Source organism: Daphnia carinata, chromosome 5 (genome assembly GCF_022539665.2).
Source record: "Daphnia carinata strain CSIRO-1 chromosome 5, CSIRO_AGI_Dcar_HiC_V3, whole genome shotgun sequence".
NCBI classification, from domain to species: domain Eukaryota; kingdom Metazoa; phylum Arthropoda; class Branchiopoda; order Diplostraca; family Daphniidae; genus Daphnia; species Daphnia carinata.
Window position 1 is genome coordinate 1113564 of NC_081335.1, and position 22464 is coordinate 1136027.

The 22464-nt window shown below is 38.4% G+C and overlaps 5 protein-coding genes and 1 long non-coding RNA gene across 10 annotated transcripts in view; 3 read left to right on the top strand and 3 right to left on the bottom strand.

The window, feature by feature from the left end:
• The first annotated feature begins 159 nt into the window (after positions 1-159).
• On the top strand, positions 160-4580 carry LOC130696253 (uncharacterized). The gene is made up of 13 exons (XM_057519341.1): positions 160-293; positions 418-701; positions 758-2228; positions 2303-2418; positions 2488-2750; positions 2828-2892; positions 2965-3024; positions 3171-3239; positions 3325-3487; positions 3556-3648; positions 3820-3882; positions 3964-4406; positions 4489-4580. The coding sequence occupies exons 2-12, from the start codon at positions 419-421 to the stop codon at positions 4129-4131; spliced, it is 2814 nt and encodes a 937-aa protein (XP_057375324.1). The 5' UTR covers positions 160-293; position 418; the 3' UTR covers positions 4132-4406; positions 4489-4580.
• An 81-nt stretch (positions 4581-4661) lies between these two features.
• Positions 4662-22464, top strand: part of LOC130696249 (uncharacterized) — a 33810-nt gene continuing 16007 nt past the window's right edge. The window contains exons 1-14 of one of the 4 annotated variants that reach the window (XM_057519335.2): positions 4662-5141; positions 5200-5292; positions 5362-5443; positions 5914-6200; positions 6261-8316; positions 8379-8479; positions 8554-8825; positions 8893-8957; positions 9024-9083; positions 9202-9276; positions 9422-9596; positions 9675-9767; positions 9833-9895; positions 9989-10248. In XM_057519335.2, the coding sequence (XP_057375318.1) occupies positions 4805-5141; positions 5200-5292; positions 5362-5443; positions 5914-6200; positions 6261-8316; positions 8379-8479; positions 8554-8825; positions 8893-8957; positions 9024-9083; positions 9202-9276; positions 9422-9596; positions 9675-9767; positions 9833-9895; positions 9989-10147 (3918 nt within the window). In that variant the 5' untranslated portion in view covers positions 4662-4804 and the 3' untranslated portion in view covers positions 10148-10248. Of the gene's footprint in view, positions 5142-5199; positions 5293-5361; positions 5444-5913; positions 6201-6260; positions 8317-8378; positions 8480-8553; positions 8826-8892; positions 8958-9023; positions 9084-9201; positions 9277-9421; positions 9597-9674; positions 9805-9832; positions 9896-9988; positions 10249-22464 lie in introns of those variants that run through there. The other 3 variants (XM_057519336.2, XM_059495204.1, XM_059495203.1) reach the window with 3 other exon arrangements.
• LOC130696308 (uncharacterized) lies at positions 11035-11707 on the top strand. The gene is made up of 3 exons (XR_009002594.1): positions 11035-11107; positions 11161-11310; positions 11372-11707. It is a non-coding gene; the product is annotated as an uncharacterized LOC130696308 (long non-coding RNA).
• LOC130696291 (uncharacterized) lies at positions 13454-15384 on the bottom strand. Of its 2 annotated transcripts, XR_009002589.2 has the most exons (8): positions 15284-15384; positions 15159-15230; positions 14961-15100; positions 14707-14890; positions 14551-14644; positions 14299-14481; positions 14141-14227; positions 13454-14072 (listed from the first exon to the last, which is right to left on the bottom strand). XR_009002589.2 is itself a non-coding variant. In XM_057519383.2 (5 exons), the coding sequence occupies exons 1-5, from the start codon at positions 15309-15311 to the stop codon at positions 14580-14582; spliced, it is 489 nt and encodes a 162-aa protein (XP_057375366.1). In that variant the 5' UTR covers positions 15312-15383; the 3' UTR covers positions 14489-14579. The 2 variants fall into 2 exon arrangements, 1 of the variants encoding a protein (XP_057375366.1); XM_057519383.2 differs by lacking the exons at positions 13454-14072; positions 14141-14227; positions 14299-14481 and having other exon boundaries at positions 14489-14644; positions 15284-15383.
• LOC130696255 (ubiquitin carboxyl-terminal hydrolase 5-like) lies at positions 16761-20415 on the bottom strand. Its single transcript, XM_057519344.2, has 14 exons — positions 20183-20415; positions 19737-20042; positions 19370-19664; positions 19132-19277; positions 18875-19068; positions 18740-18811; positions 18478-18667; positions 18267-18379; positions 18098-18208; positions 17911-18033; positions 17659-17852; positions 17385-17579; positions 17091-17321; positions 16761-17012 (listed from the first exon to the last, which is right to left on the bottom strand). The coding sequence occupies exons 1-14, from the start codon at positions 20294-20296 to the stop codon at positions 16837-16839; spliced, it is 2460 nt and encodes an 819-aa protein (XP_057375327.1). The 5' UTR covers positions 20297-20415; the 3' UTR covers positions 16761-16836.
• LOC130696284 (uncharacterized) lies at positions 21107-22409 on the bottom strand. The gene is made up of 3 exons (XM_057519374.2): positions 22248-22409; positions 21978-22140; positions 21107-21906 (listed from the first exon to the last, which is right to left on the bottom strand). The coding sequence occupies exons 1-3, from the start codon at positions 22290-22292 to the stop codon at positions 21455-21457; spliced, it is 660 nt and encodes a 219-aa protein (XP_057375357.1). The 5' UTR covers positions 22293-22409; the 3' UTR covers positions 21107-21454.

Here is a 22464-nt window from a genome sequence, read left to right on the forward strand (position 1 = left end):
ACGAACTACAATAGAAGATTGCCCCTTGAAGACAAGCAATCTCGATTCTGAAACGCAGTAGTGTATAATCAAAAGCCTGGGGGCTACTTTATGAATTTATACACATGACCGCTAGGTGCCGCTGCCTTCCTTTTCATTATAAGCCTGTCTGCTGGGTCTGCTGTCTATTCCACATGACGAGGATACACGGCAGAAAAATAGTTACAACCTCGATTGGCGCGAAAAGGAAATTCTTTTGGATCATTCAATAGTTATCCACCCAATGATTTCAGAATTTTGACGTGTAAAAATAGGTAATTGTTTTCTATTCTGTCGCTTAACTGTACAGTGTGAGGACACAGAAGAAGTGCCATCCTTATTAGTTTGGCCAAGTACAATGTTCTGCAAATCGTCTAACCTTAAATATTTTTGTTATAGGATGGTTGTTACGTGCTACGTCGAAGGATGCAATTCTGGGTATGAGAGCTATGAAAAGATATACTTTTTCAAGCCAAAGGATGAGAAGGTTTTAATTGAATGGCAAAAACTGATTGGCAAACAGAATGTCAAACTGAAAAAAAATCATTCTGTTTGCCACAAACATTTTGAAGATGCTGACATTATCAAGCAGAAAATATTTGATGGCAAAGATGGGCCAATAGTAGTTTATGATTTACGTCGTTGGAAGCTCATTGATGGAGCTCTGCCAAAACTTCATACTGGTATTCAAGACAATTTTGAATTTTGTACATTGCTTCACATTTTCCCCCTTCTATAGGAAAACCTGTGCAAAATAGGTTGTCTGTTCCTAACGTCGGAGAACTTAGTGTTCTCTGTGAAATAGCAAATGCTGTTCAACCAGGTTATCACACATTAACCACCCACAGAATTCCAGAACAACATATTATAAATCCTAAAGAAATTTACCTACCTGTATCATGGTTTTGGCAAGAAGGCAGTCCAGTGGAAGAGGAATTTATTTGCTCAAGATTTAAATGGCTGAACGAAAACAAGTTCGAATACACGAAGACAATCATTATCCACCAAAATAGCAAAACTATTCGCTACTTCGTCCGGGGCCAGCAAGTTTTCCATGAAAATTTCAACTCTCAATTCGAATCGCTGGAGGACCTTACGGCGTGTGTAAAAACTTTTGACAATGCACAAAACAACGTCAACTCCAACTTCTCCATCACGACAAGCGATACTATACCAAAATCAATTTGTGCTGCCATAGATAGACAAGATGTTGTTCAATTCGTTGTCGAAAAAAATATCCAGAAAAGGCCTTCATATCCCTCAAAGAAAACTGACGGTAACGCGCGGCATCAGTCTTCAGTGAAATTTAAATTGCCTATCCAGCATTCAAATCGAAATGTCAGTGAAGATGACGGTGATCCCAAATTTACTAGCATGTTTACAGACCACACATATGGTGTGGGTACTGACAAACCCATCACGCCGGTAAAATTAGCTTGCGAAACCCTGTGTGAAAGGAATTCATCAGTTGCCGATACGAAAATCCCTAATGATGACTGGACCATACGACCTGCTGATGATAGAGCGGCCTTCACGTTGCAATACCCTCATGAATTTTTTAGCACTAGCGTTTCCAAGTCGAAAGAACTTGAACGAAGGCTTGTTAAACATCCCATTTCCTGTGAATACAAGAACTCGGCTTACAGTTTGGTTTCGTACCATTTGGAAACATGGTGTCTTGGGGTTTATTCACCTTTCAAATTGGATGATATTACTTCCACTGGCATTGTGAAACATAAAATTCGCCCGAAAGTCATCGGAAAAACTATTGCAAAGGATGGCATCGATTTACATCAGCCGTCTTTCCTGGTTGCGCAACCAGTGCACTTCTACCGTCGCAGCAAAGCCCTATGTCCTAGTGTTTCAAAGCAAACCAGAAAATCGGCACCGGAGCTAGTCCAAATTGAAAATATGAAACCTCACAAGGGAAAAATTCACGTTACCTTAAATGGAGAACCGCCTGCTCAACTTTCCCTATCTGACCTCTTTTGCGAGGATAGTAATTCCTGTGAGCATTTTCGACATGAAGGACCAAACGTCCGAAAGAATCTCTTCTTTTCGGAGATTTGCGCAAACAGTCTATCAGCGAACACAGAAAAAGATAAGGACGAAAGTGACCTTAAACTGGCGAAGATCTTGCTAGAGAAAGAAGCCTATCGAAAGAAAATGCTACAAAAAAAATTTCGTAGGTTTTCTGTCAAACTTTACAAGTAATATATTTGGAATATTCTTCTTCAGTCTGTAAAAATTACAGTGCATTAACTATAATCCCTTCTTCTTCTAGGAGCAAAAACATGGCACGTTCCATTTTGATGGCGGCCAAAGAATTTGAAGTGAAAAGACGCGAATTCGGCATATCAAACAAAACAAAACGGCCGTCAATCGCGAAGAAAGCTGGCCGTAATACCGTTACTCTTTCCTTTTCATATTTTATTTTTTGACATAATTCATAAATCTTTTCTTTTGCAGCACAAACACAGTGCAACCAGTGCGGCAAAATGATTCTAGTAGCTCGAATGAAATTCCATCTTAAAGTTCACAGTGGTGTGAAGTCACACTTATGTGAACTATGTGGCCGGGCATTTGCACTTAGGAATAGCCTTAACTCGCATATTCGATTCCATCATCGTGGACAGGCACGACCTAAACATTTCATGTGTAGCACATGTGGTTATACTTGTAGGTCGAAAAATCACTTGGAAAAACATGAAAGGATCCATACCAACGAAAGGGTAAACGAATTCGCAGTTTTTACTTTTGCCTGTTAAAATATGATGTGCTTCATGGTTTATTTTTTTTTTTACTGTAGCCGTTTGATTGCAAATACTGTGACAAGAAATTTCGGGAAAAGGGAACGCTCGTCCGCCATATCCGGTATGCAAGTGGTCAATGTTTACAATGTTCTAGCATTCGCAATAACGTCTTGTACAAATCCAATAACAACAGTACCCATACTGGTGAAAAACCATACGCGTGCAACATTTGTGGAACGTCGTACGCTGCCAGGTGATAAGTGAAAACTGACTATGTTCTCCCCAGTTCTTCTGTGGAAAGTCGTAGTTCAACAAAACGAGAACCATTATATGAAATACTAATGCTAGTCATTATGTTTCCACTTTGATGCTTTAATCTGAACGGCTGTTCTATGCCAGGCAAACGTACGTCAGCCACTACAGGAGAAAACATGAAAAAAGGGAACCAGGAAACGAACGGTTACCTCGGTAATTCTCTTGAATTTGATATTTCATTCCGGTTATATTTATCACTTATCATACCTTAATTTTCTTCGATTTCTTGCTGAGCTAGGCGCGCTAACGGTCCCACTTACAGTTGCGAATTTTGTCAAAAAACGTTTTACAGGCTTTTGACATACGAAAGACATCGCAGCACTCACACAGGAGTTGCCGCTGCCATCCGTTGTCGGGTATCCGGCTGTATTTTCACGTATTCGGATTTGGGACAACTAAAGGTATTCTGTTTCATTTTTCTTAAACTAATGGTTGAATTTTTTAAATTTGTTTGCTTTGTTTGCATAAGAATCATATGTTGGCAGAGCATCCTGAGAAAGCATATGTCTGTAAAGTGTGCAAGAAAATTTTTCTAACAAAGTTGAATCTGACTCTACATCAGGTAGTTTTTCGTTTATTAAAATTTTTCTCAATCTTAACTTGGCGTAAACAATTAGTTAAATAAAATAATGTCTCCTATTAGTTTTCAGAAAATAAATATAAGAACAGAAGATTAGTTCTCCAAATCATTGAAATTTATTACATCTTTAAATTTATCTTTGTTTTCCCTTAGTCCGTTCATGATCCTTCGCGTGGTTTCCAGTGCTCTTTTTGTCCTACGAGATTGACGGCAAAGGCAAGTCTTCTCATAGCATTAGTTTAACATAAAAGTAATTTAAGTCTCTTGACTGTAATGATTTATATTTTGTTATTTTAGGAAAGCTTAGTTGCACACGAAAAGCTTCATACTCGTGAAACGCCGCATGAATGTTCGTTCTGTGAAATGCGTTTCCATAGCACGTATCTGTTGCAGATTCACGTGCGCACACATCAGCCCAATCATCTCAAAAGGAAACGTCGAAGAAAAAATCCTGTTGATAAGTGAATCATCGATTACTTGATGTTGATATTTTAGCTTTGCTCCATAGAAAGAGTATTAAGAATCACGACTTGTGGACCCACCCCTCCAATCTAAGAACTTCGTTCAGCTTTCGTTATTCAAATGTCTTTCGCAGAGTTTTTTTTATTTTTCTTTTATTTTATAATTACTATCGTCTCTGCTCAGGGAATACCTCCCTTGAAGACAAAGCGCCGTATAGCAAATGTACGAAGTTTGATTTACAGTTATGTAATGAGTATATTACGTTTCATCTCTAAAAGGTATGGTATACTGAAAATTGTTATAATTGTTTTGATACGTTAGTAGAATTTTTCTGTTAGTTCTGCCTCTTTGATTCTCCAGTTGTTGAGTTCCTTGAAATGCCACATGTTTCCGTTTGGAGCTAGGAGATGGCGTAGCAGAATTGCCAGTCTTGGCCAACTTATAACCATGAGGTATGCTTCATGAACGAACGATGGGAGTGTTACGTTATCCTCCGCCTCCCTGCTTGTATCTGCATCCACATAGGTTTACCCGGCCTAGTTCTTCACATACCTTACTCAGCCATCTGGCCTACTAGCGCCAAACCAACGAATAATTTTCACGACATCGATATTCGATTTCACTAGTGCGTGTGTTGTTGTTTTTTTTTAAACCGTTCGGCTGTCCATGACGTAGAATGGTAGGCAAAACAAAGTGCTTAGTGAAATCATGCAACAATATTCACCCAATTCATAAAGATTGTTCTTGGCATCAATGGCCAGCACAAGAGAGTGCAATACATCGATGGATGATTGCATTACGGAAAAATAAATCGGCCACAGGATTTTCGGAGCATAGTCTTCCTGATGTGGAAGGCCAAAGAATTTGCAGTGATCATTTCGAAAAGACGTGTTTCAAAGAAGGTGTGGTAAGAAGACTCAAACCAACTGCAATTCCTACAATTTTCAGGCTACCAACACACAAGGATCCAACGTTATCAACTACTATTCTCAAACAACACACTGTTGAATCAAGTAAAAATATTATATCACCAATTTTATCTACAAATTACCTTTTACAACCAATCCTTAGGCAGTTCCCATCAAAATGAAAATACTGCAACAAAAACAACACTGATAGCAGACTTATCAACAAATGTGCAGCAATGTCCAGTCATACAACAAGGTATATCCTACACTTACATGATTTCCCAGGCTTTTTAAGCCTATGCTACATTCATCAATACTTTGTAAGATCACAGTGATTTGGCCAAACAAACTGACTGCATCAATATGGGGCACCAGGTGGGTCAACCAAAAAATGAGACACCGAAAAGGTAAGCTGGACATAGCAAAAAGGTGGCAGTACACTTCTCGAATGAGCTGATGTTTAAGCTTATGCTCCAACCATGCATTGAGTCTTAGCACTCAATGCTTAAGATCTTTGAAGGGACAAACTGCGGAAGGATTTCTCCTCACGTTTATTGTTCGTGGGAAGTCTTCGCGGATAGATAGGTTAGTCTTGTTGGAGAGGACGGAGGGTGAGTGGCGAACCAATAGTTTAACTTTGCGGCGACTGAAAGTGTTATCGTGTAGATGAATTAGGGCGCTAGAATCTCTAGAATAGGCTACATTTTGTTCATTAGGTTCAAGTAGCCGTACCCGATTTGTTTTACCGCTCAACCATATCCACATGTGAAACAAGAAAAAAATGTATCAAGCCAGGTCGTTGCATTAAGACGTTTGTTGATTATAACATTTTCTGGAGCTTACGATACTTATGTCTATCTTAATTCAATTGTTGTAGGATCGGTGCAAAGTGCTACGTGAAGGGGTGCAAATCTGGATATGATTCCTGCAACGGAAGTGTACACTTTTTCAAACCAAAAGATGAAAAAACTGTGTACCTGTGGCAGAAGTTCATAAGTAGAAACGATTTGAAACTGGGGAAGTTTCATTCGGTTTGTCACAAGCACTTTGACGACGCAGATATTATAAAAGAGACAACAATTCGAGGTGAAAACGGTCAAGCAGCAGCTTGTGACCCAACACCTTGGAAACTTGTCGGTGGGGCGGTACCAAAATTTTTTCTGGGTAACTTAGGAAAAAAATGTATATGTTTGATTCTTTTTAGTAATAATATTTCATACACAGAGAATCCTGCAAGTGAATTACGACCGTTTAGGAAAATTGCAATAAGGCCCACTGATTTAAGACCTCCTGCTGCGACATCTGCCAAATCTGTGGTAGTGCCCAAGATAATTGTCCACAATGAAGCCCCAATGATGTCGCATACTAAGCAACAAGATGTTACAGATTTAATACTTCCTGAAAAACTTTCGCCTGTCCCTCAAAAGACTTATAGCAACCGGAAAAAATTTCCGGTCTTGGCTAAATCGCCCATTCTCCATTCAGATAATGAAGCCGGTAGAGACGTTGGTGAACCTGACAGTTTTACACTAAAAAGCGCCTTAAATCCTAAGGAAACGCTCATTGCGCTACCGTCTTCACCGGCAGGAAATTCTGCGAAAATGTCTCAACCAGCCCGAAATAGTTCAGTAACCAGACCAAATGTGCCTGAAGATTCAAGTGGATGTGAAGTAGGAATTAGTAATCAAGACAAGCAGCTGTCCTTGCCCAACAAAAAAGTGCAGATGGATGTTATCGTGTCGAAACAAGCTACACTTCCTTCAACATGGATTTGCCAACCAGGACTTCTAATAAGACCGAATATGCCTATGGATGGTGATCGTCCAATAGGTATTTCTGTCCACCAGATCCAACAATTTCCGGCACCTTGTATCGTTGCACATCAGACCCTGCTTAATCCTAAAGAAGCTGTTCTTCCACCATCGTGGTCCTGGCAAGAAAATTATCTGCCAAAAAAACAGTCAATTTGCTTAAAATTTAAATGGCTGGAAGAAAACAACTTATTTGAATTCACCAAGTCCGTCATAGTCAGCGAGGGTGTATGCGCAAACAACATGGGCAACCCTACCCATACCATTCGCTACTTTGTTCGAGGACGGCAGGTTTATCACCGAAATTTAAATTCGCAGTTCTCTACAATCAATGAACTTACATACTACTTGAAGGTTTATGATGACATTCCAGAGTGTGTTGGTTATGCAAATAAGAAATTCTACGAAAATTCACTTCTATCTCCATTTCCAAACTCGAGTGTAAGTCAATCAAAATCATGCCTTCTACTGGCGTCGGAAAAAAGCAACCTGTGCGCCTATTGTTTGTCTTTGATGACACCCACTTTTCAACATCGCGTGGTGATCAATAGCAACAATTTACCAGTAACAGATTCTATTCCTACAACCGACTCTCAAGATGTTGTAGCATGTGGCAACGTCATGCCTCACAGCAAGGAAATCATGTGCAATTTTCTTCAATCCAATGGCAATGCGGTTATTCCTGTACTTGCAGAGGAAGGATCAATTTCCGAAGGAAATCCAGATCCTGAAGCCGTTACGCTGCCCGTTCCGAATGAATTAGTTGGCAGTTGTGTTCGAAAATCAGAAGATCTTGAATCAGTCTTAATCAAACTAGGCAGTTCGTTTGATTCATCAAGCTACCCGTTGTTCCTCTATCATTTGCAAACATGGTGCTGTGGTATTTACGCTCCTGCTGAAGTGTCTGTCCTCCCATCAGCAACCTCTGCATCGGCTACACCGACACTAGATGAAGGGCAACCGATCATACATGACTGGACTTCATACAGCAAACCCACCTTCTTGGTTTCTCAACCACAGCGCGTGTACTGCCGCCGTAAAGCCGCTGCCGCAAGGCGAATAAAAGAAATCAAGGGGGCCCTAATAAAGTGGACCGATGTTGAGAACATGGCATATCACGATGGAAAAGTCCACGTCACTTTGAAGGGACAACCTGTTGTCCAGAATAACCTACCCCAAGTATTTCACGACGAAATGGGTTCCTATGATGACGACTTTAACGAATTTAATATCAAGAAAAATGGACGCTCACTTAGTTATAGCAGTTTTTCGGAAAGTGAAGATTCATCAGTTGTAATAATGGTAGATGATAGTGAATATTCGCCGAGTGAAAGTAGCAGCACTGATGCCGAAGAAAATGAGAGCGACGAAATCGACCTAGCGTTGGCGGAGCGTCTTTTACGGGGAGAAATCCACTTAAAGAGAAGGTTGCAAAGGAAATTCCTATTTTACTCTAGGATGCTTACTAGGTAAAAATTTCGTTTTTGTCCGTTACGAGGTGTAATTTATAATTCCATCATTGGTATTACAGAAGCAAAGAAATAGGTCGTTCTATTTTAAAGGCATCACAGGAATTTGAGGATAGATGCCGAAATGGAACAATGAAGCAACAAATTGCGAAGAAATCCGGCCGTAAGTTTTTTAAACTTTTACTTCTACTTCACTTTTACAGATAATTTATATCAATTATACGTTTGTTCGCTTAGCTAAAAAACAGTGCAATGAATGCGGAAAAATGATCCACGCTAAGGGATTCCAAGATCATGTCAAACTTCATAGCGGCATAAAATCACACTTATGCGAGCTATGTGGTAGAGCATTTGTGTTTAGATCCAGCCTGAATTCCCATATACGGCTAAATCATCGTGGAATATCACGCACCAAACCGCCCAAAAATTTCATGTGTAGTACGTGCGGTCATACCGTAAGTTCAAAGGAACGTTTGGGAATCCATGAGAGGATTCACACCGATGAAAGGGTAAGAAAAAAAGCGATTAGTTACCACGGGAAATTTATTAAAGTGGTAAATATATGGTATTTTCTAGCCATTCGATTGCAAATTCTGTGACAAAAAGTTTCGCGAGAAAGGCACACTTGTACGTCATATTCGGTAATTCTCCATCATTCCAGTTTGAACGAAATTGAGAAGCTTCATAATTACAAATCTTGTTTTCAGAACTCATACGGGTGAGAGACCATATGCGTGCAACATCTGTGGAAAATCTTACCGGTCGAGGTAATAAAAATATTAGTGTTCTATGGTTCTATTTGAGAACCTTACCGAAAAATGCGCCATCAGTTAACGTTAAAAAAATGTACCTGTGATCTGCTGAACTATCATTATATCTCACCAGGTTCGCCTACGTCAGCCATCATAGAACTAAACATGAAACAAAACAAAAAGAAGAAAAAAAGGATCCGATGGAGGAGTAATTATAATTTTTTTTTTATACTTGAAGCATTCTGGTAATGAAGTTGAATGGTTTTCCCTAGTCACCGTATGAAAGTGGCATTTTGCTGATAGAAATGTCTCTTTTAATCGTCATTAAAATTTTTGTATTTAATCTATCTTAGCCGACGCAAACATCCCAAAATCGGATATCGCTGTGAATACTGTGGAAAGGAGTTTTGTCAAGGCCGAATCTTGGCATATGAAAAACATCTCACAACCCACACAGGTGTTTGTGCTGCTATTCCTTGCACACAGCCTGGCTGTGACTTCACATATTCGGATATGACGCAGCTAAAGGTATTTCGTGACATTACACACATAAATATTTAACAATCTTCTATTGTGAAATGAAATCGATATTGGTTGCCTGCCTAGGAACACACATTGGCACAACATCCGGAAAAGGCATACACTTGTGATGTGTGTAACAAAATCTTTCTCACGAAGCAAACTCTAACAGATCATCGGGTAATTTTAACGGTTTTTTTTAAATAATGGTTTATACGTCTGTCTTCCTTTTCTGCCGTTTATAGTCTATGCACGATCCAACTCGAGGCTTCCAGTGCTCGTTTTGTCCCGTAAAGTTGACGGTTAAGGTGAGGTCCTAGGGAGTTGGTTGTAATTTGTGAAATATTTTCACACCATGCATCGCATAATTTTTTTTTTCTTATTTTGCCTTTTATCTCTAGTCAAGTTTGATTGCTCACGAAAAGCTTCACACTCGGGAAACACCATATGAATGCTCTTTCTGCGAAATGCGTTTCCATAGTACTTATCTGTTGCAGATTCATATGCGCACTCATCAGCCTAGTCAGCTCAAGAGAAAACGCTATAGAAAAACCAGTTGATAAGTAGTATCGAAATGGCCTATCATGACGTCATTGGTGGATTTAACAACTCTGCGTTCACATGTGCGACAAACCTTGATTTGAATTTTGATATTCCCATGGATATACTAATGTACCAGCTTTGGAATAGAAAAATGTTTTCAAAAAGATTTTCTGTAAATTAATTCTACTAGGAACCAACTGGACGAAACGAAGGAAAACAAGTACTGCTGTGTCAAAAACAACTACTAATATGTTTAACACACTATGAAGGTCAACAAGCAATACCGTTCTGTGGAACCGGAGTGAAAGCCGGAGTGAATGGGAGGCTGTCGCCGTGGCCATCCGGTTTCTAACCCACCTATGACTCTACCACTGACCACCGTGTGTCAATATGCGCCTTCGAGTAGGACATCGTTTTCTTGTCACTCTTGTCACATTTTTTTTCAATGAACCAACTGATAGGGTTTCCAAAACATTTGTCTCAGCTTATAAACATAAACAGCAGTACCTGTAACGAAAATGGTAACTACAGTAAGTAGCATTATGTAAGCAATTTAAAAAAACCGTCTGTTACTTCTACCTCCACAGTCATGCAGTTAAGAAAAGAGGCACAAAATAAAGAGGCCTTGTTCCCAAATGGTTAAGGCGTAGCAGCTGAGAATAATAAAAATGGCTTACAAATTGTTTCGTCTAATAAGAACATGTGGCAAAACATAATCACATGCAGTATAACTTTATGACAATCCGTTTTACCCCCCCAAAAAAAAAAAAATAATTCGCCAAAAAAAAAAAAAATTACACTTTTTTCTTTTTTTTCCGACACGTAGCCATCTACCGCTCAGACTCGTTATTACTGGCATGTAGGCAATTTCAGTCCATTGGATGCCATTCGCAGTTAGTTGAGTAGCGTGGATGGTGAATAACGTGTGGCTGGAGAAAAATATGTTAAAATGGATAAGATAATAAAAGATAAGGATGGTAAGTACAAAGATTATTATATTAGTTTTCAATTATTAATTATTGTTTTTTAGCTCTAATTATGAACCTGCAGGCTCAATTATTGTTCGTAATCAGTCCATGCAGCGATGGAACTGAACAATTGTGGGACTGTATTTGGGCCAAAAATGGGTGTGGCACGGAAACCCAGAAATGGCACGAGTTCAACCTAAAACATGGATTAGGTACTTCCCGGTTCTTTGTCTATCGAAAAAGTATTTTAATGCTATTATTTTGCATTCACAGAATTTTAGCGGGGGGATCAAGTCAAGTCTGGAAGTGTTACAGGATGGAAGAGTCAGCCTGTAGTTAAAAAAACACTGAGAGTGCATTACCGTTAAGGTGTGAGGTAAAGTAATAGAGTAATGCAAATTGCCTAATGAGAAGTACCAACTTGTGTTAATGAATCCAGTACAACAGCAATCCTTTATAGTTCTGTCACAGCTAGAAGCCTCAAATAATTCTGTTTCTCTGTCTAAAGAACAACTTGTCCTTTACGTTCAGAGTGTTGGGGAAACTGGGTACTTAAATGGCCCTAAAGATGTTTTAATTTTGCTGCCATTGCAGAGATGAACATCATACATGGACTCTTTAGGTATGAAAGGATTTTTCTTCAAATAATTTTGAATTTATGACGAAGAATTTCTCCTCCTTTTGCCAACCAGGTCTAATCTACCAAAAAATATTTTATCCAATAGGAAAGGATTTTCATGTACTGGGAACACAACTATCAACAATGCAACACTCTACAGGTGCTAGTTTATCATTCAAGAGCCTTATACAATGATGTTCATCTGCAATTTGTATGTCCTTTCCCAAGCTTCCACCAGAAGTTGAATCTATGAGTCATGTAAGTTACATGATCAACAATTGATATGTTTAACGGTGTTGTTTTTCTTTTCTCAATATAGGTTAATAGTAACATTGGATCTGAAAAGATTCTTGGTTGGGGCAAGACACTGAATAAATTGTATTGATTGGATGGATGACATGACATTTCTATACTTAATTCGGATTCCCCAGACGGTATTTGATATTTAAAAAATTGAAGTGCATATCTGGGCTCCCTTCTTTTCTGAAGCCCCGTTTCCCCTTGACTCATAATAAGCCCGTAGGGGGTCATGCCCCTACTGTACGGTATATATAAAAACAACATATACCGAGGTTTGGAGGGCTCTGGCCGGAAAGGGGACGTGGGGTGCCGCTTCGTCCGATGATGTGTTCACGGAGGGTGACGTGGCTGCCCACAAATCCGAACTAAAGGTTAATCGCTCCTGTAAAAATGTTCCAAATCTTCAGCTCTTCTTCCGGCTTCTCTTAGCCAATCACCGGGTAATCTCCCCGGTGGGTCAACAAGGCAGTGTCTCCCCCTGCCTGGGTTGACGGCAACTTTTGAAAGGGCTATTGTGCCTTTTTAAAGTTGCAAAAATAATTGTAATGTGCAGAGAATTGTCAATAAATTTTTTTTTATAAAATATGTTTTGCAAAATTTATTTCTTTCATTGTCTGTGTTCACACATTACATTTATCAACTTTTTTTTTTATTTAGCTTGCTCAATTCATCTTTACTGTATTTGCCACAGTAGTATCGTTTATCTGTAAGTATTCAATTATTATTTATTACACTTTTTGAATTCTTGAACTTAGACAAGGATCAACGTGTAATACCTTGATATTTTCTGAAGTAATTTTGTATTTGTATATTGTTTTACTGGCATGGGAATCGATCCCCAGACATTCAGCGTGCAACGCCTATGCTCTAACATTGAGCCACGAGATATATCTAAATTTTTTATTATCGCATATCATATGTTATCGTCTAGGATGTTTATGCAGTCTTTCACAACTATATGTTTATCTTTCTATTGCTTTTATAAGGTCCATAGCTCTGTGGTAGAGCATTCATCTGCGATAACTGTTACCCTGGGTTCAAATCTTACTAGATGTATAAACATCTACATCTAAATGGAGAATATAATATTGCAGTATTGCATTTCAGTTTTATTCAAAATGAAAATGCAAGTCCGCAAGTCACTAGAAAAAAGCCAACAAGACATCATATGATTCATGGCTCATTGGTAGAGCATCGGCGCGGAATGCCGAACATCCAGTGTTCGATCCCTGGATAATAATTGAATGCTTACAGATAAACGATAAACCAATGGAAACAATGCTTACCATTAAACGTGGCATAAACAATAAAGGAGAATTAAGCAAGCTAAATAAAAAAAAAAGTTGATAAATGTAATGTGTGAACACAGACAATGAAAGAAATAAATTTTGCAAAAAATATTTTATAAAAAAAAATTTATTGACAATTCTCTGCACATTACAATTATGTTTGCAACTTTAAAAAGGCACAATAGCCCTTTCAAAAGTTGCCGTCAACCCAGGCAGGGGGAGACACTGCCTTGTTGACCCACCGGGGAGATTACCCGGTGATTGGCTAAGAGAAGCCGGAAGAAGAGCTGAAGATTTGGAACATTTTTACAGGAGCGATTAACCTTTAGTTCGGATTTGTGGGCAGCCACGTCACCCTCCGTGAACACATCATCGGACGAAGCGGCACCCCACGTCCCCTTTCCGGCCAGAGCCCTCCAAACCTCGGTATATGTTGTTTTTATATATACCGTACAGTAGGGGCATGACCCCCTACGGGCTTATTATGAGTCAAGGGGAAACGGGGCTTCAGAAAAGAAGGGAGCCCAGATATGCACTTCAATTTTTTTAATATCAAATACCGTCTGGGGAATCCGAATTAAGTATAGAAATGTCATGTCATCCATCCAATCAATACAATTTATTCAGTGTCTTGCCCCAACCAAGAATTTTTTCAGATCCAATGTTACTATTAACCTATATTGAGAAAAGAAAAACAACACCGTTAAACATATCAACTGTTGATCATGTAACTTACATGACTCATAGATTCAACTTCTGGTGGAAGCTGGGGGAAGGACATACAAATTGCAGATTAACATCATTGTATAAGGCTCTTGAATGATAAACTAGCACCTGTACAATGTTGCATTGTTGATAGTTGTGTTCCCAGTACATGAAAATCCTTTCCTATTGGATAAAATTTTTTTTGGTAGATTAGACCTGCTTGGCAAAAAGGAGGAGAAATTCTTCGTCATAAATTCAAAATTATTTGAAGAAAAATCCTTTCATACCTAAAGAGTCCATGTATGATGTTCATCTCTGCAATGGCAGCAAAATTATAACATCTTTAGGGCCATTTAAGTACCCAGTTTCCCCAACACTCTGAACGCAAAGGACAAGTTGTTCTTTAGACAGAGAAGCAGAATTATTTGAGGTTTCTAGCTGTGACAGAACTATAAAGGATTGCTGTTGTACTGAATTTATTAACACAAGATGGTACTTCTCATTAGACAATGTGCATACTCTATTACTTTACCTCATACCTTAATGGTAATGCACTCTCAGTGTTTTTTCATCTGTAGGCTGACTCTTCCATCCTGTAACACTTCCAGACTTGATTTGATCCCCCATTAAATTCTGTGAATGCAAAATAATAGCATTAAAAATACTTTTTCAATAGACATAAAACCGAAAAGTACCTAATCCATGTTTCATGTTGAACTTGTGCCATATCTTGGTTTCCGTACCACACCCATTTTCGGCCCAAATACGGTCCCACAATTGTTCACTTCCTTCACTGCATGGGCTTATTACTAACGATTCTTTTTGTGCAGCACTAACAGAATTTAAATTTAACACACTGTCAGGTGGTAGACTGAATATCTAAACAATAAATAATTGTTTGTTAAAATTCTATACTTATTTTGAATTCTTATTTGAAAAGTTTATGTACCTGAATGTGTTCGCCTAATGCCAATTCATCCTCATGTTCAGTTAGGTTTGAGTTTGGAAAAACCTCCTTCACTGTTTGGAAACTGTTCCGTTCCAATTTGTTCTTTTCCCCTAGCTGAGCTTGTAGACTCAAACTTTGAGCTACAAAACACAAATGAATAAAAGCAAATAAATAGAATCATTATGTATTAGGCCTTACCATCCTTAGCTTTGCTGTTATCTAATATTTTGTGCTGTTGCAATAATTGAGCCTGCAGGTCCATAATTTGATCTAATAAACAATAATTAATAATTCAAAACAAATATAATAATGTTTATACTTACCATCCTTTTGTTGTATTATCTTATCCATTTTTCAATTGTTCCTCCAGCCACGCATTATTCTCCATCCACGCTACTGAACTAACTGCGAATGGCATCCAATGGACTGAAATTGCCTACGCCAGTAATAATGAGTCTGAGCGGTAGATGGCTACGTGTCGGAAAAAAAGAAAAAAGTGCGATTTTTTATTTTTTTTTCCGCCATTTTTTTTTTTTTTTCATGTAAAACGGATTGCCATATCACCTTTCGAAATCATCACACTATAAATAAACAATAAGAAACAGCTAGCTAAACAGCCACAAATAGCCGCGGTTGTCCTATTGACCCTATCATGAAAGCATCTAGCGAAGGCATCGCAAACTACCGAACGATTGCATTAAAAAGAAAACTCGGGACTATTTTTTTTGTCGGGCTTATTTTTTACATCCGGCTGAGTCTTATCTTTAAACGGCGATTATTTCAAAAACGGCTTACTTGACAAAACAACAAAGGGCTTTTTCCGAATCAGCGTTAAAATTAGGTTATACTGTGGGATTTTCATCGCATTCCGAGAGATTTCGATTTTTTCCGATTTTGACAAAAGTGGGAAGGCTATAGCCTTCTCACTTTTTCAATTTTGGCAAAATTTTAGATTTTGCTTTAAATACATAGTTTCGATGCAGAATTGAACGGGCAACACGAATATGAGGGTTGTTTTCTCGTGGGATTCATAGTTTTTGAAAAAAAACGTAAAAAACGATGAAGTTGGGTTAAAAAATAAGCCCGGGCTTATATTGTCGTGATTAAAATTTTTGCCTATTAAAAAATAATAGCATTAAATCTAGATAACTGTAGATGATTCTGATTCAAAATTAACCAAGGAACACGGAAATGGAACTTGTTTTTACGTAGAGTTTATACTTTTGGAGTAATCTAAAATATAAAATTAGTGTGTGTGCGAAACGAAACCATTACTAACCCGCCAGTACGCTACAGCGCTAGCGTGACACATCAAACTTCTTTGATTATTCAAAAACCATAAACTTTACGTAAAAACAAAGTTCATATAATAATTCCTAAAAATAAACATATTAAACTGTATGCTAGGACAACAACTTTATCTGGTACCAGTTATTATTTTATGTATAGTTCCACTCTTAAGGTGTAGTGATTTATTTGTTGGTGGATTGATACTGTATGATGCTACAGGTTCTCCTTAAATTGTGGTGATTAAAATCACGAGTGGTGTCGTTTCCAGTATGGGGAAGGTTTATAGATCCCATATTCTGATATTGTAAAACAATCTTTTCTCCTTTATTGCCTGATGGGAAAAGCTAGAACTGATTCTAATCTAGAAATTAAACAGAAAGAGTTCTGCCCGCGAAGTCACAGTTGTGCATAATCTCGAGAGAAGAATTTTTAAATCCTAGGGTTGGAAGAATGATTATCTGGTGCCGAAAACTTTTATTTAGTATTGAAATTAAATTTTTTTTTTATTTTTTTTAATGATTATTTGCCTTATCCATTTGGATATGTTTGTAAGCAAAAAAAAAACGACGATTACCATAGGTTTAGTTTATGGTGATCGACGGTACAGATATAGATATCCCAACTCAAAGGGAGGGTTTTCAGACACGGCCACCTTTTCATCGTTGTAAATTACCCAGCGCCCATCTCTTTTAATGTGGCAAACGTAGTGACCGACACTTGTTGACGTCCCCATGTGTGAAATGAAAGCGGCCAATTCATAAACTAAGGCGAGGAAAAAAATAGTTAAATTATCCATCTAGGCAAATAATCTCATCAAATCTAGGCTAATAATTTTCATACCAGGTGGGCCATCTATAAATGTGGGTTCAGAAAGAGCGGATGCGTTGGTGGGGGTTGCAGAAGGGGCTGGTGCGCAATCGCCGCTGCTTATCTCATCGGGATGAGAAAATATCCAGTCGGCTGCGCGTTCCACGTTATTATCTGTATTTTGCAAGGCCTTGACGCACTGGGAACGACTAAATCCCATTGACTGAAGCATGGCGACGCCCTCTTCATCTGCTTTGAAGATACCTGTGGAGGGTGCAACGATACCCCGTAATGATATCCTTTATTTATTTGTTACACAAATTATACCCGATGAAGAATTTAATAGTGGGGTCAAGAAATCTGGATCGTCCATGTGTTCCATGATCCACTGGGTAGCGGCCTCAAGTCCAGCGCCATGCGTGAGAATAGCTGCACGCTTGCATGCAACCAGCGGGAATCCCATTTCAGTCAAAGATTCCACGACGGCCAAATCGGCAGCGGGTTCAACAGCGGAATTGGAAGCTGTATCAAATATGTGAACGAAAAAAAAATTATAAAACAAAAAATAAAAGACTTGCATTACTAACGGCTGTTTGTTTACCCAGCTGATCAATGGTTTCATCGGACATCAAAACTTCATTAGTTTGTTTTCCATCAGCTTTCATAAAGGACAGATCAATAACCAGCGGAATTTCAACAGCAACGTCTAATTTTACTGGCGTCCAGTCCTCTGCCAAAGTGAACTTTCGCAACTGAATCCACAAATAGTCCGGAAAGGTAGCTAATTTTGTTGTTCTACAAGTAATAAATTACAATAAAATAATTTATCATTTTTATCCCATGAGCTAAATACTTCAGGGCAGTTGTTTTTGCATTGATGGCACTGCTGTAGAAATTCTGGACCTCTTCAGGACGGATAAGGGCTTCGAAGCATGATTGAAGTGTAACTTTTGGTCGTACCACATCGTCCGATTTGCTGTCAAAATGGAACAATCGATAAAACCTGAATTTAGCACGTTGTTGTACACAATAAAACTTACAATGGTTGTCCTGCAGCCATGGCCGCTTTCTTCTGCTCATTGAATAGGCGAACTTCTTCGGTGTTAGATGCCGTATCAAGTGGAACAGGTACTGGTAAATGGTATTCAGGTCTAAAGAAAAAGATGTTTAACTTAAATACATGAAAACGTATTACGCTGGTCATCGTACCTGCGCGTATAACGAACTTGCCCAGATGCAAGGCACTGTAGTCGTTCTTCAACCTGAAACTTAAAGCTTTCGACCGGACTAGTTGAAGGCTTGGGATGAACTCTCATATTCCGCTAATGTAGTGAACATTATTGCCAAAACGAGTTCGCATTTTATATTAGTGCCCTTAACACTACATATAGTGAAAAATAGAAGTAAAGAAATTTCCTACCTCTGTGATGTTGATCATATGGAGTAAAAATTCCACGGCGTCTTGTTGTCGTTTTGTTGAAAATTCCGGGTGACCCTTACCGACTAGTGATTTAAACATGGAAGGTTTAATACCCTGCTGATGCTGGTTTTCTACATCGTCAATCGGGAGGGAATAACGCCCGGAAAGGATTCCCACAGCCAATTTTGACCTAGAAATACAGATCGATAATACAGCATTAGGAAAAAAGAAGGAAACCATTTGGCAGGGAAATTCCGCTTACATTTGAACATTGAAATCCTGGAAGGCGTTTGTATCAGCAGCACTAATGATGGCATCTTGGTCGTTAAAAAAACTAAAGGTAGATTTATTAAATTCTAGTGAATAATCTCTTTGCCCTATGATTTTGTGCAACTACCGTTCTTGAAATGAAGGTACCGTGAAAAGAACTTGAATGACACTGTTAAGATAGCACGAATTGCCAAGGTTCGTCAATCCTGTATAACCCGGTCCAAACAATGGAACTAACGATTTTCCGGTTTCCTGAATGGAAGCCCATTCACCTACCCGCTGGTTTAAGTCAATCTCTAATTCGGCCATTGATTTATCCGTCTAAAACGTAACAAGAAAAGATTGAATATTAACAGCTAGGATTGTGAAGGAACTAACTATTACTTTTTTCATTCCATCCATATTTATGCCAAAGTGTGCAAGATGATGTTTCAGATATGGATCCTCAACCATGTCGTCTTCAGCATAGCTATACACATCTGCTTTACCATCCCCTGAGATCGTACCCAACTTGACAGCTAATGGATAACCTATCAAAAATTTTTTTGATAAAAAATTAAAAGAAATAGTTACAGATAGGTGTCAAAATTATGGTACTGATGCTTCTTCAACTAAATTTTACCAGTAGCTTCATAATGTTCGAGGGCGTGATTGTTACCCCCTGTTCCATCGAAAAATTTACGACCGCATAACACGGTTCCATCTGATAAATTCATCCAGAGGTTTTCTGTTTTATCACACTTGGAGCATTGCCATCCTTGTGGTGGGACTCTTACGCCGTTGTGTAATTGCTCCAGATTTGCGGCAAATTTGGAAACCTGTCTGTTTTCTCCATCCCAAGTTGATTCAAGAGCTGACAATTCTTCTAAATGTCTAGCACTTGGTGCAGCTAGAATTCCTTGAATACTATTCTCCAGCTGCACATTACAACAAAAGAAAACAAATTTATCTTTATTGTTACGAATGGTTCTTTTATCAAGGCTAAATACCTCAAGTGGTAGATTAGGGTGTGGAAGTGGGATTTCAATTGGGCCAGGATATATGGCAACAGAATGTTTTTCTTCATATTCAAACTTTGTGGTACTTTCCATGGGAAAACCCCCTTCTATACCAATAGCCAACCTAGTTATTTTCTTTTCAGGTTCTAATTCACTTTTCTCTTGTGGCAACAACTTTTTGATTTTCCTCAGGTGAAGGAAAATTTTGTTTCCAGTTTTCTTTACATGGTGATCAACATAATCACGACCATAACCCAGAAACGTGTTTAAGCACACATATAAGCCAGTCTCAGATTCCTTTAATAAACAATAGAGGGTATTAACTTTATGGAACAAATATTTTTAAAAAACCTAAAACAGGGGAGTAGGGCTATTCATACAGATATTATTCGAAGGCGAAATATACTATATGATTGCATAAAACCTGACATATTTACCGGCGTGTCAAAGGAAAGCAAACATTCATCCTTGAAGACTTTATCTCCAGGCTTCGGTACTCTCATAGCAGATAAATAAGGTTTTAAAGTTTCACCCAAATTCGAATCCTCCATTTTATTTGGCTTTGTGTTCAAGAATCTGTCACTTCCAGCCGCTTACAGTTCCCTATTTCACTTTTCTTTGCTGATCTCACTAAGTTGTCTGCTTCACTACAGACCACGAAATAAAAGAACGTGATGGCCGCCATAAGGCTAAGAAGCAGCGGGGGTAGACAGGCTCAGTGTTGCCCATGATGGCGCGATGAACGTTTTGAAAATTTCACTGGCGTTTTTCCCGTTTTCCTTACTGATGCACCGCTTCACATACGGGCTTTATTACGTGTAACTATTATTATAAGAAATTACGAACTACGTTTAAATATATTCATTTGTAGTTTTCCGTTTTCTAGTGCGTGTAAATTCTTTTAATATTTTTCTCTCGTCTCTAATCCTCCCTAATAAAATGTCAAATTGCCCTGTTAATATTCCCGTTGGTGGGATATTGTTTTTTTAGGAGGACTATAGTTGCGTGATAAATGGGAAAGAATTCATAAGAATTAGGGAAGGGCCCGTCCCCAATTCCAATAACTATTAAAATACATTCAAAAATTCATATATTTACATACAATTGCGTTTGATAAGGTCAGCGTGTGATGCGCTAGATCAGTATGGAAACGGGAAAAGGGCCAAACGTTTTCGAAGCGTACGACGCTACTCCATCGGTGAGATCGATAATATCCATCAAGCACAACATAGGGACAGTCTCTGTGCCCCTTTGTACTGCTACTGAGTTAAAAGGGATTGCAAATAAGGACGAGAGAGGATTTCTGCGGCTAATTCATAAACATTGCACTTCTGTACACATTATTTGTTACATTTGTTGAAATTTTATTAACAACCAAAGTATAACACTGGATACCTATCTTACAACTACTATACGGAATATCTAGCTTTTTCTGTTGACGAGGTTGTCAAGAAGATCATACTTGGCGCGTTTTACTCTCTACTCATGTACTTGCCAATATATAAAACAAACTTTAACTTTGTTGATGCATACAGAGCGCACAACATTCTTTCATCTTAAAGGACACTTATTACGTAAATAATCCGTTATGGAAATCCTTTTACGCTAAACACATTTTCAATTTTATGTCAAAAGGGAAATCACAGTTTGTCAAAACAGCAGAAAGATTTGAATTTGATGAATTTTACAAGTTAACAAGTAGTAAAATATTAATCTTTCGGATAAATTGCTTGAAGCCAAGGCCTTGGGATGTACCTACTGCCATCATAGAATTCAAAATATTCATCTAGATTAGGATGAATTACATGGACATTCGTTAGTAGTTCTAGATTCTCATCTGGTGTATAGGTGAATTGTGGGTTAAGGCGATCTCTGGTATCAATGGCAATTAAATAGTTTGGCTGATCTGCATCTTTGGTTTTATAAAGCTCTTTTAAATATTCAGGGGGAGCTTGGGCTTTGTAATCCCATCCAACAATGACTCCCCTCAACTGTTTATATTTGTGCATAACAACATCCCCTATTCGAAAGTGTATGTTTGAAGACCTTACATAACGAGGTACAGTTGAACTAGCAAACATGTTGTTCTGAAGACTTCTAAATTCCAAGACTTCTTTTGCTGGAGATTCATCAGCTAGTTTGTCTCCTTGCCTAGATAACCCTGGTGTTAACACCAACAAGGAAAATGTACTACTGATCACCTAAAAATGGCACATGACATTTTGTCCTTACCTGTTACATATTCAGCTAATGTGATGACATTTTCCCAACAACTTCGAGTATGTAGTCTAAGAAAATTTTGGCAGCCATCCATGAATTCCATGACTGATTTCAGTACTGGACGGGGTTGTTGGAATTCATGGGACAACCAGAACTGGAAAGGTACAACCAACAGCTGCACAAATAGTTACAATATAGGAGACATTACATCTCTTCTAAAAAAAAAAAATCTGGAAAAAACTAACACCTGAAACACCAATCACTTGACTTGAGTACCCTTACCAATAATAAGAGTTGCACAGTGTCTCGGCGATTTAATAGTGGCATTTTAAAATAGCAACAACTATTCTGCCAATAAGCTAAACACAAACAACGATATTTGAAAGACACGTCATATACGTAGTTCCTTAATTGTCCACTTGTTTTGACTGATAACTCAGGGATCATGAAAAATGCAACATAGACGCCAGAGTCACGCATCGGCCGAAGCGCCGTTAAT